General features: G+C 43.9%; 2 protein-coding genes across 5 annotated transcripts in view; one reads left to right on the forward strand and one right to left on the reverse strand.

Annotated features, from left to right (window-relative positions):
* The window catches only part of sif (still life), a 1,404,800-nt gene extending 1,394,342 nt beyond the window's left edge, over positions 1–10,458 (reverse strand). For 3 of the 4 annotated variants that reach the window (XM_068381983.1, XM_068381997.1, XM_068381990.1), the window contains exon 1: positions 10,364–10,458. The gene's annotated coding sequence lies outside the window, so the exon portion shown is untranslated. The remainder of the gene's footprint in view (positions 1–10,363) is intronic. The other variant, XM_068382005.1, reaches the window with a different exon arrangement.
* The window catches only part of LOC137646509 (uncharacterized), an 85,144-nt gene continuing 74,501 nt past the window's right edge, over positions 1,694–12,336 (forward strand). Inside the window, exon 1 of the mRNA XM_068379643.1 lies at positions 1,694–1,894. Coding sequence (XP_068235744.1) covers positions 1,694–1,894 — 201 coding nt within the window. The remainder of the gene's footprint in view (positions 1,895–12,336) is intronic.

Below are 12,336 nucleotides of genomic sequence, written 5' to 3' on the forward strand. Positions count from 1 at the left end.
TATTCTTTGTGTCAGCTTGCCTTCACACCCCTGTCCGCTGTCCTACAATTCCCCCTCGGAGAGAATGGTAGGTTAAGCTGCGCTCTCCTGCCTGGGGTGGCCGCTCTGCTACACTTCCCCCCTCATAGTCGAACTATAGGGTTGTGTTAGCAGCCGCCCTTCCAGCAGGAGATCACCCTCCCCCCCCCTATATATAGTGTTCTCTGATCCTCCCTTGGATTACCTTGGGAACCCAGCCGTCTGCCGGCTCCCTGCCGTGGAATGATAGGGTCCCCCCCCTATCATGAGTACATTCCTTCCGGAGGAAAGCTGGTTGGGTATCGGACATTACCCTTCCTCCTTCCCTCCTTTTCTTTCTCTCTCCTATCATGGTGCTGGTCCACTTCCGCCGCCTGCACGTCAGGTAACTTCCTACCATATAGGACCTTCCTATCTCAGGTTTACCTAAGGCAACACCCTGCCGGCTGCCGCCGCTAGTCGTCAGCACATCCGGTGACCTTCCTACTTCATAGGACTTCCTGTCTGAGTACAATCCATGGCGCCAGCCTGCCGGCTGCCGCCGACTGCTCAGAAAACTTCCATCTTATGTACCCAGTTAGGTTCACCATCGCCAGCAGCCGGCACTCCACCCTTCCGGCGACCTGCCGCCGGTCGCCCCTATAAGTGTTTCCTACCTCTCTGCTACTTAGAGCATAGCCTTGACGGAATCACCCCGCTGGACCGGGCCTCCGGCTTGCCAGCAACACAACACGGCTTCCAGGGACAAGCACCCCTTCCCCCCGGCTGCCGGCAGTCGACCTATACATCCATATAGCCAGACTGATCTTTGCTATCTCATACCCTGAAGACAGTCTCTGAGCTGTATGAGTATACCATACAAATTTCCAGCATACTCTGTGCTTCTCAGTGCAGTCTCTTACCGGGACCTTCCCAAATATTGAGGGGTTTATCCCTTTTCCCCTCCTTTATCTAAGTTCTGAGCGATCTCAGACCTTTATACCCTGCAAACAATTCCTTTATAAGGAAGCCTAGGCTGGCTTTCCCATAGGGATACCATTCCCTCTCCTATAACCCAGGTTTTAAGGAATTGCCAGCAGAAAAGGTCGCGGTACCTGGCTGGACGGGATTCACAAGTATGTGTCTTCCTACTTCTTTTCTAGCTCACCTATCCAGAGCTCACATAACACAATTCTAAGCTAAGAATTAGTTTAAGGAATCTTAATTCAAGAGAAATGTAAGTCATGAATCTATTTCCATGTACTCTATTCTCTTTCTTTTACAGGAGGAGTATGTGAAATGTGAAAGCCCCTTCTGCTCGGTCCGCCGCCCGGACTTTTACGGGAATGGTGCGTGTCGGGCTCACGCCCCTTGTACAGCGAAGAAGGGCAACCTCAAATACTGGGATTCAGTCTCCTGCCCAATCTGCGAAGGCCGCCTCGACGAGGGATTTGACAACCCTCCGTCCTTAGAAGCCAGGGACAATGCTCGAGAGAAACTGCGCAGGTGGGTGCGCGGTTTCCAGAAAAACGCTGCCGGACCGTATATCCCAAACGAGAAGATGAGGGCCATCCTTTTTCCGAAAGCGTCGGCAGACTCTGTGATCCCCCAGGATCAGATCCCACTGGTTCAAGTAACCGTTGAAACGGACATCGAGACTACGCTTAGCAAGTGTAGTCTAGACGAGGTGTAGAAGATGTCGGACGTGTCCGACGACACTGAGAGGACCCTCATGGGCGAGGATCCGGAGGATGAAGAGTATCAGGTGGAATACCCTGATTTGGAGGGCGAGGCCGGCCCTCCACCTCCAGCAGCTCCTGTAGTGACCGAGGAGCCAGTCCCCTCTACCTCCGCCGCACCGCAGCCCATACTGACTGCCACCAAAGATGCCATCCGGGTATTGGTGGCCTTAATGGACGAGAGGCTTAGTAAGCATTCCGCCCAGATCAGAAGTCGTTTCTTGGAAATGAGGCAACCGAAGCAGATCTCGGTTAAGGATCTTCTTTCCTGCTTGGAGTCTAACCCTTGGAGATACGCCAAGCATATGCCAATCACAACTGGCAAGATCTTTATAGGCTAAAGCTTGTCGTTTAGCCGCTAAACGACAAGCTTGGGTCTATCCTCCTGGAAGAAGTGGAATTCTTCCCGCACTTCGAGGCTTACCCGGACTGTTACGTCCGACTTAAGACCGAACCGGCCTCCAAGGAGGAGACTGAGCCTAAGGAGGTGATCGTGTTTGATCACTCAAAGGTCCAAGCTTTACTGGTAGATTGCCTGAAGAGCCGCGGCTTCACCAATTCGAAAATGCCGGCTCTAAGCAAGAAGCACCCGTCCTTTCTTGCTCCCTCTTCCGCATCCTTCCCCTTCGTGGAAAAAGCCTTCCATGCAGTCATGAAGGCGGTGGAAGAAGGAAAACCCTGTCTTAACCTGGAGGAGTGTAGGCCACTCTCCCTTGCCCTTCCCCCCGACGACAAGTTCTGGAAAGATATCCAGTACACCTTCACGGTTGGGAAGCTGGACCCTGACGTAGCCGGACGTCAGTTTAACGAGGACCTCCCGAAATTGAACGACCACCTTCTTCGTCAGGAGCAAGAGACCAAGGAGAGACTGGCTGCCTTCCTGTCTCTCCAGATTCAGCACGAGGTCATGGCTGGGGACATTAGGGTCCCGGACTTCTATATGGTTCTGGCAAAAACCCACCTTGCGACTGTGATGAAGGACCTGTACAGCTTCATCAGGTCCCGAAGAACCTGCAGAGAGTTCGTGTTTGCCAACGCGGCAGTTAAACACGAACCCCGGAAACTTATCTCCTCCAACATCTGGGGTAAACATCTCTTTCCCTCTGACTTGGTGAAAGAGATTGTCGACAAGGCCGCCTCCAAAATAGGAACCTTCTCAACAAATGGGGCATGTTTAGAAAGAGGAAATCCTCCCAGGACGAAGGCCCTCAGCCTAAGAGGAAATCTTCCAAATCCTCCAAACCAAAAACCCAGCAGCGTCAACAGAAACGCCAGTTTCCGGCTCCCGCTACTCCCCATGTGGTCTCTCAACCGCAGCAGACCTTTCAGTTGGTCCCCCAACCAGTGGTGTCACAATCACCGACCTTTACCCCTGCCTACGAGCGTCAGTCAACTACCTTTCGTCCCAGAGGTAGAGGCTCAGGCAGAGACTCCTCGCGCCGCCCCTCCAGGGGCAGAGGAGGGAGGGGAGCTAGCGGCCGAGGTGGCAGGCCCTCGGGAAACCAGAAGCAATGAAGTGCTTCCGGTGGGAGGAAGACTCCACCTCTTTCAGGATCGCTGGACCTTCGATCCTTGGGCACACAGCATCATCAAGAAGGGACTAGGTTGGAGCTGGACGCAACCACTTCCAACCTTCCACCAATTCTTCCATCAACCCCCCTCTTGGAAGAATATGTCCTAGAACTCTTGAACAAGAAGGTGATCAAGAGGGTAAAGTCCACCAGGTTCCAAGGAAGACTGTTTTGTGTTCCCAAGAAGGACTCGGACAAACTCAGAGTCATTCTGGACTTGTCCCCCCTCAACAAGTTCATTGTGAACCACAAATTCAAGATGCTGACTCTTCAACAAATCAGAGCCCTACTGCCTCGCAAGGCCTACACGGTCTCAATAGACCTGGTGGATGCCTACTGGCACATACCAATGAACCACCACGCTTCCTCCTACCGAGGATTCCGGCTCAATCGAAGAAGCTACGCCTTCAGAGCCATGCCCTTCGGGGTCAACGTGGCTCCGAGAATCTTCACCAAGCTAGCAGACACAATCGTCCACCAGCTACGCCTTCAGGGCGTCCAAGCAATGGCCTACCTCGACAACTGGCTAGTCTGGTCGACTTCGCCAGAAAGGTGTTTGACAGCTTGCAGCAAAGTAACCCAATTCCTGGAACATCTGGGTTTCAAGATAAACACCAAGAAGTCTCGCCTTGCTCCAGCTCAGAAGTTCCAATGGTTAGGAATCCATTGGGACCTTCAGTCACACCGCCTTTCCATCCCATTAAAGAAAAGGAAAGAAATAGCAGGGTCTGTCAGAAGACTTCTCAAATCCAAACGGATATCAAGACGACAGCAAGAGCAAGTTCTCAGCTCACTACAGTTCGCCCAAGTGCTTCGAGCACAGCTAAAGGATGCATCAGGAGTCTGGAGACGAAACGCATCCGTCGCTCGAAGAGACCTCAAGAGACCCCTTCCAAACAGGCTTCGCTCCCTGCTCAGCCCGTGGTCAGAAGCAAGGACCTTGAAAAGATCTATCCCTCTCCAACCTCCACCTCCGCCGCTCAACATCCACACGGACGCTTCCCTGGAGGGTTGGGGGGGCCACTCCTACCAGCAACAAGTTCAAGGAACATGGTCTCCCCTATTCAAGACGTTTCACATCAACATCTTGGAGGCCATGGCGGTTCTTCTCACCCTGAAGAAATTGTCACCGCGTCCTTCGATACACATCAGTCTAACTCTGGACAGCTCGGTGGTAGTCAGATGCCTCAATCATCAGGGCTCGAGATCGCCCCACCTAAATCAGGTGTTACTACCCATCTTCCGCCTGGCAGACAGGAAGAAGTGGCACCTGTCTGCAGTTCACCTACAAGGATTCCGCAACCTGACGGCGGACGCTCTATCAAGGACAAGCCCAATAGAGTCGGAATGGTCTCTAGACGCAAGGTCATTCTCCTTCATCTCTCACCAAGTCCTGGAACTTCAGATCGATCTTTTCGCGACGAGCGACAACAATCAACTTCCTCGATACCCCAAGGCAGAAGCAGTGGATGCTATGTCCCTGGTTTGGGACAGATGGTCCAAGATCTACCTGGTCCCTCCACCCAACCTTCTGCCGAAAGTCCTATCAAAACTGAGAACCTTCAAAGGGACAGTGGCCCTAGCGGTTCCCAAGTGGCCCCGGAGCAATTGGTATCCCCTGGTCCTGGAGCTGCAGCCCGCGCTGATCCCCGTACCGGGCCTAGTCCTCTCTCAACAAGTACAGACGTCGACTGTCTTCGCTTCATCACTGAAAGTCAAGGACCTTCATCTCATGATTTTCTCTCCTTAGCCGTAAAGAAAAGGTTTGGGATCTCGAAGAAAAGCTTAGACTTCCTCGAGGAGTACAAAACAGAATCTACCAGAAGGCAGTACGAATCTTCCTGGAAAAAGTGGGTCTCCTTCGTCAAGGCGAAAAATCCTACGGAGATCACCATTGATTTTTGCATGTCCTTCTTCATTCACCTTCATGGACAAGGCTTAGCGGCCAACACGATTTCCACTTGTAAATCGGCCTCGACTAGACCAATCCTATAAGGCATGCGCTAGACTACGCCCAGCACCTCCACCAAAACCTATCTCCTGGTCCCTGGACAAGGTGCTCCACTTTGCTTCTAGCCTGGACAACGATTCGTGCCCTCTGAAAGACCCGACTCAAAAAGTTATCTTCCTTTTTGCTCTCGCCTCGGGAGCCCGAGTCCGTGAAATTGTGGCAGTATCAAGAGAAGAGGGTCATATCCAACTCCCCGATACGGGGGATCTTACCCTCTTCCCTGACCCAACGTTTCTCGCAAAGAATGAACTACCCACCAAGAGATGGGGCCCCTGGAGAATCTGCCCCCTGAAGGAAGATGTCTCTCTATGCCCTGTGGAGAGTCTTAAGGTCTATCTTCGAAGAACTTCCGACTTTGGTGGAGGACAGCTTTTCAAAGGAGAAACGTCGCGCAGCGACCTGTCACTAAAACAACTTAGAGCGAAAATCACCTACTTCATTTGCAGAGCGGATCCTGACAGTATGCCCGCAGGTCACGATCCCAGGAAAGTCGCCTCTTCCCTAAATTTCTTCCAAGGAATGGACTTTGAAAGCCTCCGATCCTTCACAGGCTGGAAGTCCCCCAGAGTGTTTTTCAAACACTATTCGAAGCAGGTGCAAGAAGTGAAAAGATTCGTGGTGGCAGCAGGTAGCGTGATGAAACCTGCTGTTTAGTGCTGCGTAGAACAGCGAGTTTTCTCGGGACTTTAACTCAAACGGGTGCCTGTGTTGACCCTAGTGCGTTACATAGTGATTTCAGTGGACACTTAGTGTCACTAATGGACTGTCCTTTACTAAGGTGATATGACAGATTCGTACACATGTGCTGCATGTTCTCGAACATAAAGTGTATCTTGACATAAAAGACTGACGTTCCTCAGGAACTAGTGATTACAGAAATGATTGTTTCTCTTTCAGATTCTGCACCACCAGCTTTTACCATATCTATGTCTATTATTGTATTTTATTATTGTACAAAAATTTTCGTATTTTCTTGCAAATTTCAAATAAAATATTTATCTTATTTACAACATGCGTCTCCTTCGCTCCTATTATTATATGAAAATATATTGCTGTTCGCGTTTTACTGAACCTTTTCTAAAGTTATTAAGATTAGTGAACCTACTATCTCTTATGTTCTCACCTAATGGTATAAATTTGTTCCTACACAACCCTTCTGTTCTGTCTGGAGACCGACACGATTTCTTCCAGGCGAGTCTTTCTTCGTCAGATTACTTCGAGATGTTCCTCTTGTCCTACTAATTTAGGACCTTCCTCGCCAGGGGGCCGGACGCCAGGTCATTGTAATGCCTCTGGTAGTGACATTACACGGAGATGTCACGGTCTCTTGGTCACCAGACCACGGAACGGAACGTTTATTCGGAATACCAGGCACTTAAATTGGAAACAAACCCACGATACATTAATTCTCTGTTACACTTCCATCAGGACGACATGGCTTGAGCCCAAAAAACGGATTTTGAGCGAAGCGAAAAATCTATTTTTGGGTGAGATGGCCATGTCGTCCTGATGGACCCGCCCGACTGTTCCAGTTCAGCCTACTAGGCCCCTCCCTGCTGTACTGTATCGCGGAGGCCGGCTATAGCTAGAACGGAATGATGATGGCGGACGTGACGTAACGCAGCTGCAAGTATCGTAACAGTGACGAAGGGAGAGCATCTTTGGAACGTCACCTCAATTACCTCCCACATTCACTCACCACATCTCCCCACGAAGCGTAAACGCTAGGTGGGGTACAGATGGCCATGTGACGTGTTAATGTATGCGTCCCGTTGATATACGATATTCTAAAAGGTTAACCCTTAGAATACTCGCTACAGAAGTTAGAATTCTGTGAAAACCTTTAGTTTAATTCTCTGGGAATATCTTAGTAGTTATATATAACCAAAGGAAGCTACTGAAGGAACCTTCCATCAGGACGACATGGCCATCTCACCCAACCATAGATTTTTCGCTTCGCTCAAAATCCGTTATATACATACATATATATATATAAATATATATATATCATATATATATATATCATATATATATATCATATATATATATATCATATATATATCATATATATATATCATATATATATCATATATATATATATATATATATATATATATATAAACTGTATATATATATACACACACACACACATATATATATATATATATATATATATATATATATATATATATATATATATATATATATATATATATATATATATATATATAATGTTTCTTGAACTTTGCATGACTTAAATTTTAGGTGTGATTCTCGATAGCAAGTTTACTTTTGAGAACCCATTAGGTCTGTGTCTTCTTCAACTGCACAGATCCATCCTGTCCGTAATAGTAGACACACGGTTATTTCTATTAGTCAGGCCTTCTCCATCATGAGGCTCAATACTACACAGTACTCTAGAAGTTTTATTCCAGCTATGACCAAGTTGTGGAATGATCTTCCTAAACAGGTAGTTGAATCAGTAGACCTTCAAAAGTTAAAACTTGCAGAAAATGTTTTTACGTTGAACAGGGTGACATAAGTCGTCTTATATTTTATAGGCCTATGTGAAATATCTGCTTTAATGTTAAACTTTTTAAAAGATTTTATTTTAATAGTTCCTTATATCGTTTATTTATTTCCTTATTTCCTTTCGTCACTGGGCTATTTTTTCCTGTTGGGGCCGTTGGGCTGATAGCATCCTGCTTTTCCAACTAAGGTTGTAGCTTAGCTAGTAATAATAATAATAATATATTCAGATTTGTGCAGTTGAAAATTTATACTTTGTGAATTTGCATGGCTAGGGTGTCATAAACTAGGAAGAAACCACTATAGATGTCACTGATAGCTGAACAGAATCTTCTTTTAAACTCAATCATACATATATAAACCATAATCAGACTACCACATTCCACATTACAAAATATATCTTGTACAGTGGGGATTATCAAACGTATTTACAGTATATGTGAAACCGAAAGTGGTTGCTCATAGTCCTACAAAGAACAAAATCAGAAACCAGGGGGTTAACTAGGCCTATGACGAACATTAGAAGTTTAGAAATAAGTTAGGTGAGTCCAGGTCGCTAGCTGTCTTTAGCACGAGTAAGAATCATAAACAGTTCTATAGACAACAGATACGACCAGCTTGCTGATTGAAATGTAAGTAAAATGTAATCCTGAAGAGCATACACTATAACGTAGCAGGAGTCTGGTGGTGGGGTTCTGTGCTGTGAATGCGAGATGCAAAAGCAAACTTAGCAGACCGAAACACCGATAACTGTCCAAGTCAAGTAGTACTTACTTGTTTACTTGTTTTGGGTTTAAATCCAACCCTCCACTGAAGTCGAGTGAACTACTTCTCGGGCGGGTCCATATTAATCATCTAACGAAACATTTTCATTATAACTTATACAATTCTTTGATTGTAGCATCTTCCAAATCATATGATCTTGTGAAAAGTAATGTCTTTAGTTTCTTCTTAAATTCAATGGCTCCCTTTAGGTCCTTCATTTCAGTTAGCAGTCTATTATAATGTCTAAGCGCACAGTAGCTAAAAGCCCTTTCACCAAATTTACTATTTGTTCTTGGTTCAGATAGTCTATGTTAGTCACTCATGTGTCTTGTGTTAACATTTGTTTCTAGTTCTAGTTTATTCAGGCATTCTTTTAGATATTTTGGTTCAGTATCTTAAAAGTTAGTAAGAGTAGCTTGTATCCAATTCTCGCTTTTACCGGTAGCCAGTGGTATCAACAACACGTACTAGACAAGCACGGAGAGATGTAATTATAGAAAGCAAATAGGTGGTATCGGTGACTGGCATATTTTTGTTTGAGGATATGGAGCACGTGACGAGTATTCATACCAACTTACATTATCCCACTCCTTAATATGTACAATCGATTATATATTTTCTTGCAGAATAACCATATATGGCAAATGGTCCGCCCACCCATAAGCTCAAAATCCATACCACAAAACCCTCGCCCACCCCCGAAATTTGGAAACCACTGTTTAGGGTCGTTAGGCCCTCGAAGCACAGTTTGAGAAGTTGTAAATTTTCCTTTAATTAAATCCTCAGTATTACTTATTCTTCCTCACTGTTCTATGGCTTACCAAATTATCAGCTGAAGAAAATTCAGAGAGTACAAAACAGAGCCGCTAGATTAATAAAAGGACTACACAATAGGGAAAGAGTTAGCCCTGCACTAAATTAAATTACACTGGCTGCCGGTAAAGGCGAGAATTGAATACAAGCTACTCTTACTAACGTTTAAGATACTGAACCAAAATATCTAAAAGAATGTCTGAACAAACTAGAACTAGAAACAAATGTTAACATAGGACACATGAGTGACAAACATAGGCTATCTGAACCAAGAACAAATAGTAAATTTGGTGAAAGGGCTTTTAGCTACTGTGCGCCTAGACATTATAACAAACTGCCAACTGAAATGAAGGACCTAAAGGGAGCAACTGAATTTAAGAAGAAACTAAAGACATTACTTTTCACAAGATCATATGATTTGGAAGATGCTACAATCAAAGAATTGTATAAGTTATAATGAAAATGTTTCGTTAGATAATTAATATGGACCCGCCCGAGAAGTAGTTCACTCGACTTCAGTGGAGGGTTGGATTTAAACCCAACACAAGTAAACAAGTAAGTAATTAAGTCGCCATGAGGCCTGATTTAACTCTATGATTTTAATAGTATTAATTAATTATGAGCACAATAAGGCAGGTTTTAAAAATCAAGTAGCATAGGCCTATAATTTACCATTATTATCCTTATCATTATACACTGAAATAAGATTGTTCATATGTATGAAAATATTTGTCTTATAATTATATATATATATATATATATATATATATATATATATATATATATATATATATATATATATATATATAATGTGTGTGTGTCTGACTTAGGGATCCCACACAATTGCAAAGCATAGGCTAACTGAGCTTAATAAATAAAAACAAGTAGCCTAAACAAATACTGAACATTATTTGGTAGTAATTTAAGTAAATACATACCTTGGAAAACAAATCCAGAAGCTAATCTTGTTGGGTTCGAAGTTTAAATCTCGTCCATGCAACTCATGACAGAATTGCAATCAAGTATTTAAAGGAAATTTATTTACTGTGATCATTTACAGCCAGAATTCAAAAGGTAATTTATTTACTGTGATCATTTACAGCCAGAACTTCACCGACAAGACTGGCTTCGTGTGAATAATTCTCACAATAAAAAACACAATAAAAATAATTCTCACAATAAAAAACAAACCACAAGGCAGTAGTTGAACTCTCTAAACACAATCTACACCATTACGGAAATCTACACTCACACAGACAATGACACCATCACTTGACCACAGGACTCAAGACACTGGCGACTGACGTTTGTTTCCGATTCAGAGTTCTACTGCAGACTGTAATCAGTGTTGCCAGGTTTTCCATATGAGAAAAGGCCAACGTCTGATGAACTGCAGATTTAAAAGGCCAACCTAAGAGTAGAAAAAGGCGGAAAATATACCAAAAGGCTAACCAATTTCAATAAGGCCAAATTTAGGTATCTACTACAAAAAAAAAGGCCAAATTCTGAGTTTTTGGGGGTCCGAAAAAAGGCCAACCTGGCAACACTGACTGTAAAATGCCCGGGAGAAGTAACCACTACTATTTATTCTTGAATAATTTAATTTCTATCTGACTTGGGGGCTTTATTCAAAGTTATATATCATTTTCAAGTTAATAATATAAAACTCATTAGCACTGGAAAGATTCAAAGACAGAAATAAGCAATGTCGAAATTTACGAACAGGTAAGAAAGTTCTGGCGCTATGTGGCAACTTTACCAAATGGCACGTGCCCAGCAAGTGACGTCACGGCCGAGTGACACTTTGCGGTGGACAAGTTTCTGAACTTGGGACTTATTTTCGTCTGGGACTGTAATAATACACATGCTGTAGGGAAAAAAAAAGAAAAGAGAGAGTACATATTCAATGAAATATTGTTTAATTCTAAGGCAAACCTGAATTTCTTCGTTAGCCTACAACTGCCGTTAAAGCCCATTATCCCCTACATAATTCTTACATAAATGGTTGTGCTTAAACAGTCGGCGTATCAAGATATTACCCACAACTATTAGTTCAAATGGTATACAAGACAGTATTATTATTATTATTATTACTATCCAAGCTACAACCCTAGTTGGAAAAGCAAGATGCTATAAGCCCAGGGGCTCCAACAGGGAAAAATAGCCCAGTGAGGAAAGGAAAAAAGGAAATAAATAAATGAAGAGAACAAATTAACAATAAATAAAACATAACCAAGCCAAAAAGCAGCCAAAGGAAAAAAAAAGAAAAAAATAGCTGTGGGATATCTGTGACAGAACTGAACAACGATATAACGGAGTTTCAATACGACGAGCACATCATCAAAAAGTTATTTCTAACTTACCGAAAGTCAATACCGGAAAATAATTGCAATATTAAGTATAAGTGAAGTGAAATTTGACTTAGGTATTTGCTCCTGACCTCGAAAGTACTTTAGGCCTACACGTTATTAGCGCCCGAACGTGCACGGTGCACTAACTGCGTTTGCTATCTACTCATCAGTGATATACAGGACTGAGAATTGTTATAGATAACAGTTCAACAACATCAAGCAATAATAATAATAGGGAAGTGGAGAATATGGGGAAAGGAAGAGTACCCCTGTACAATCCAGTTTATAGCTCAAAGGCAGGTACTCGGGAAGGGAAAGATTACGGAAATAGAGAGAAAGAGAAGTACAGGAGAAGAATAAAAGAGTGGGGCAGACCCTCTTGCGATATTAGGGAATTAGATAACAATTACTATAATAGGCTACCTCTAGTGTTCGGAAGGTTAAGTGCTTTGCATGTCTAATGAATATTATGGCTCCTTGAACCATCTGGAAAAGTACTGGGAATTAAACATAGAACCATTAAGCTTCCATTATGATTTGAAAATTGACATCCTGTATTA

The sequence above is a fragment of the Palaemon carinicauda genome, chromosome 1 (genome assembly GCF_036898095.1).
Source record: "Palaemon carinicauda isolate YSFRI2023 chromosome 1, ASM3689809v2, whole genome shotgun sequence".
Classification (NCBI taxonomy): Eukaryota; Metazoa; Arthropoda; class Malacostraca; order Decapoda; family Palaemonidae; genus Palaemon; species Palaemon carinicauda.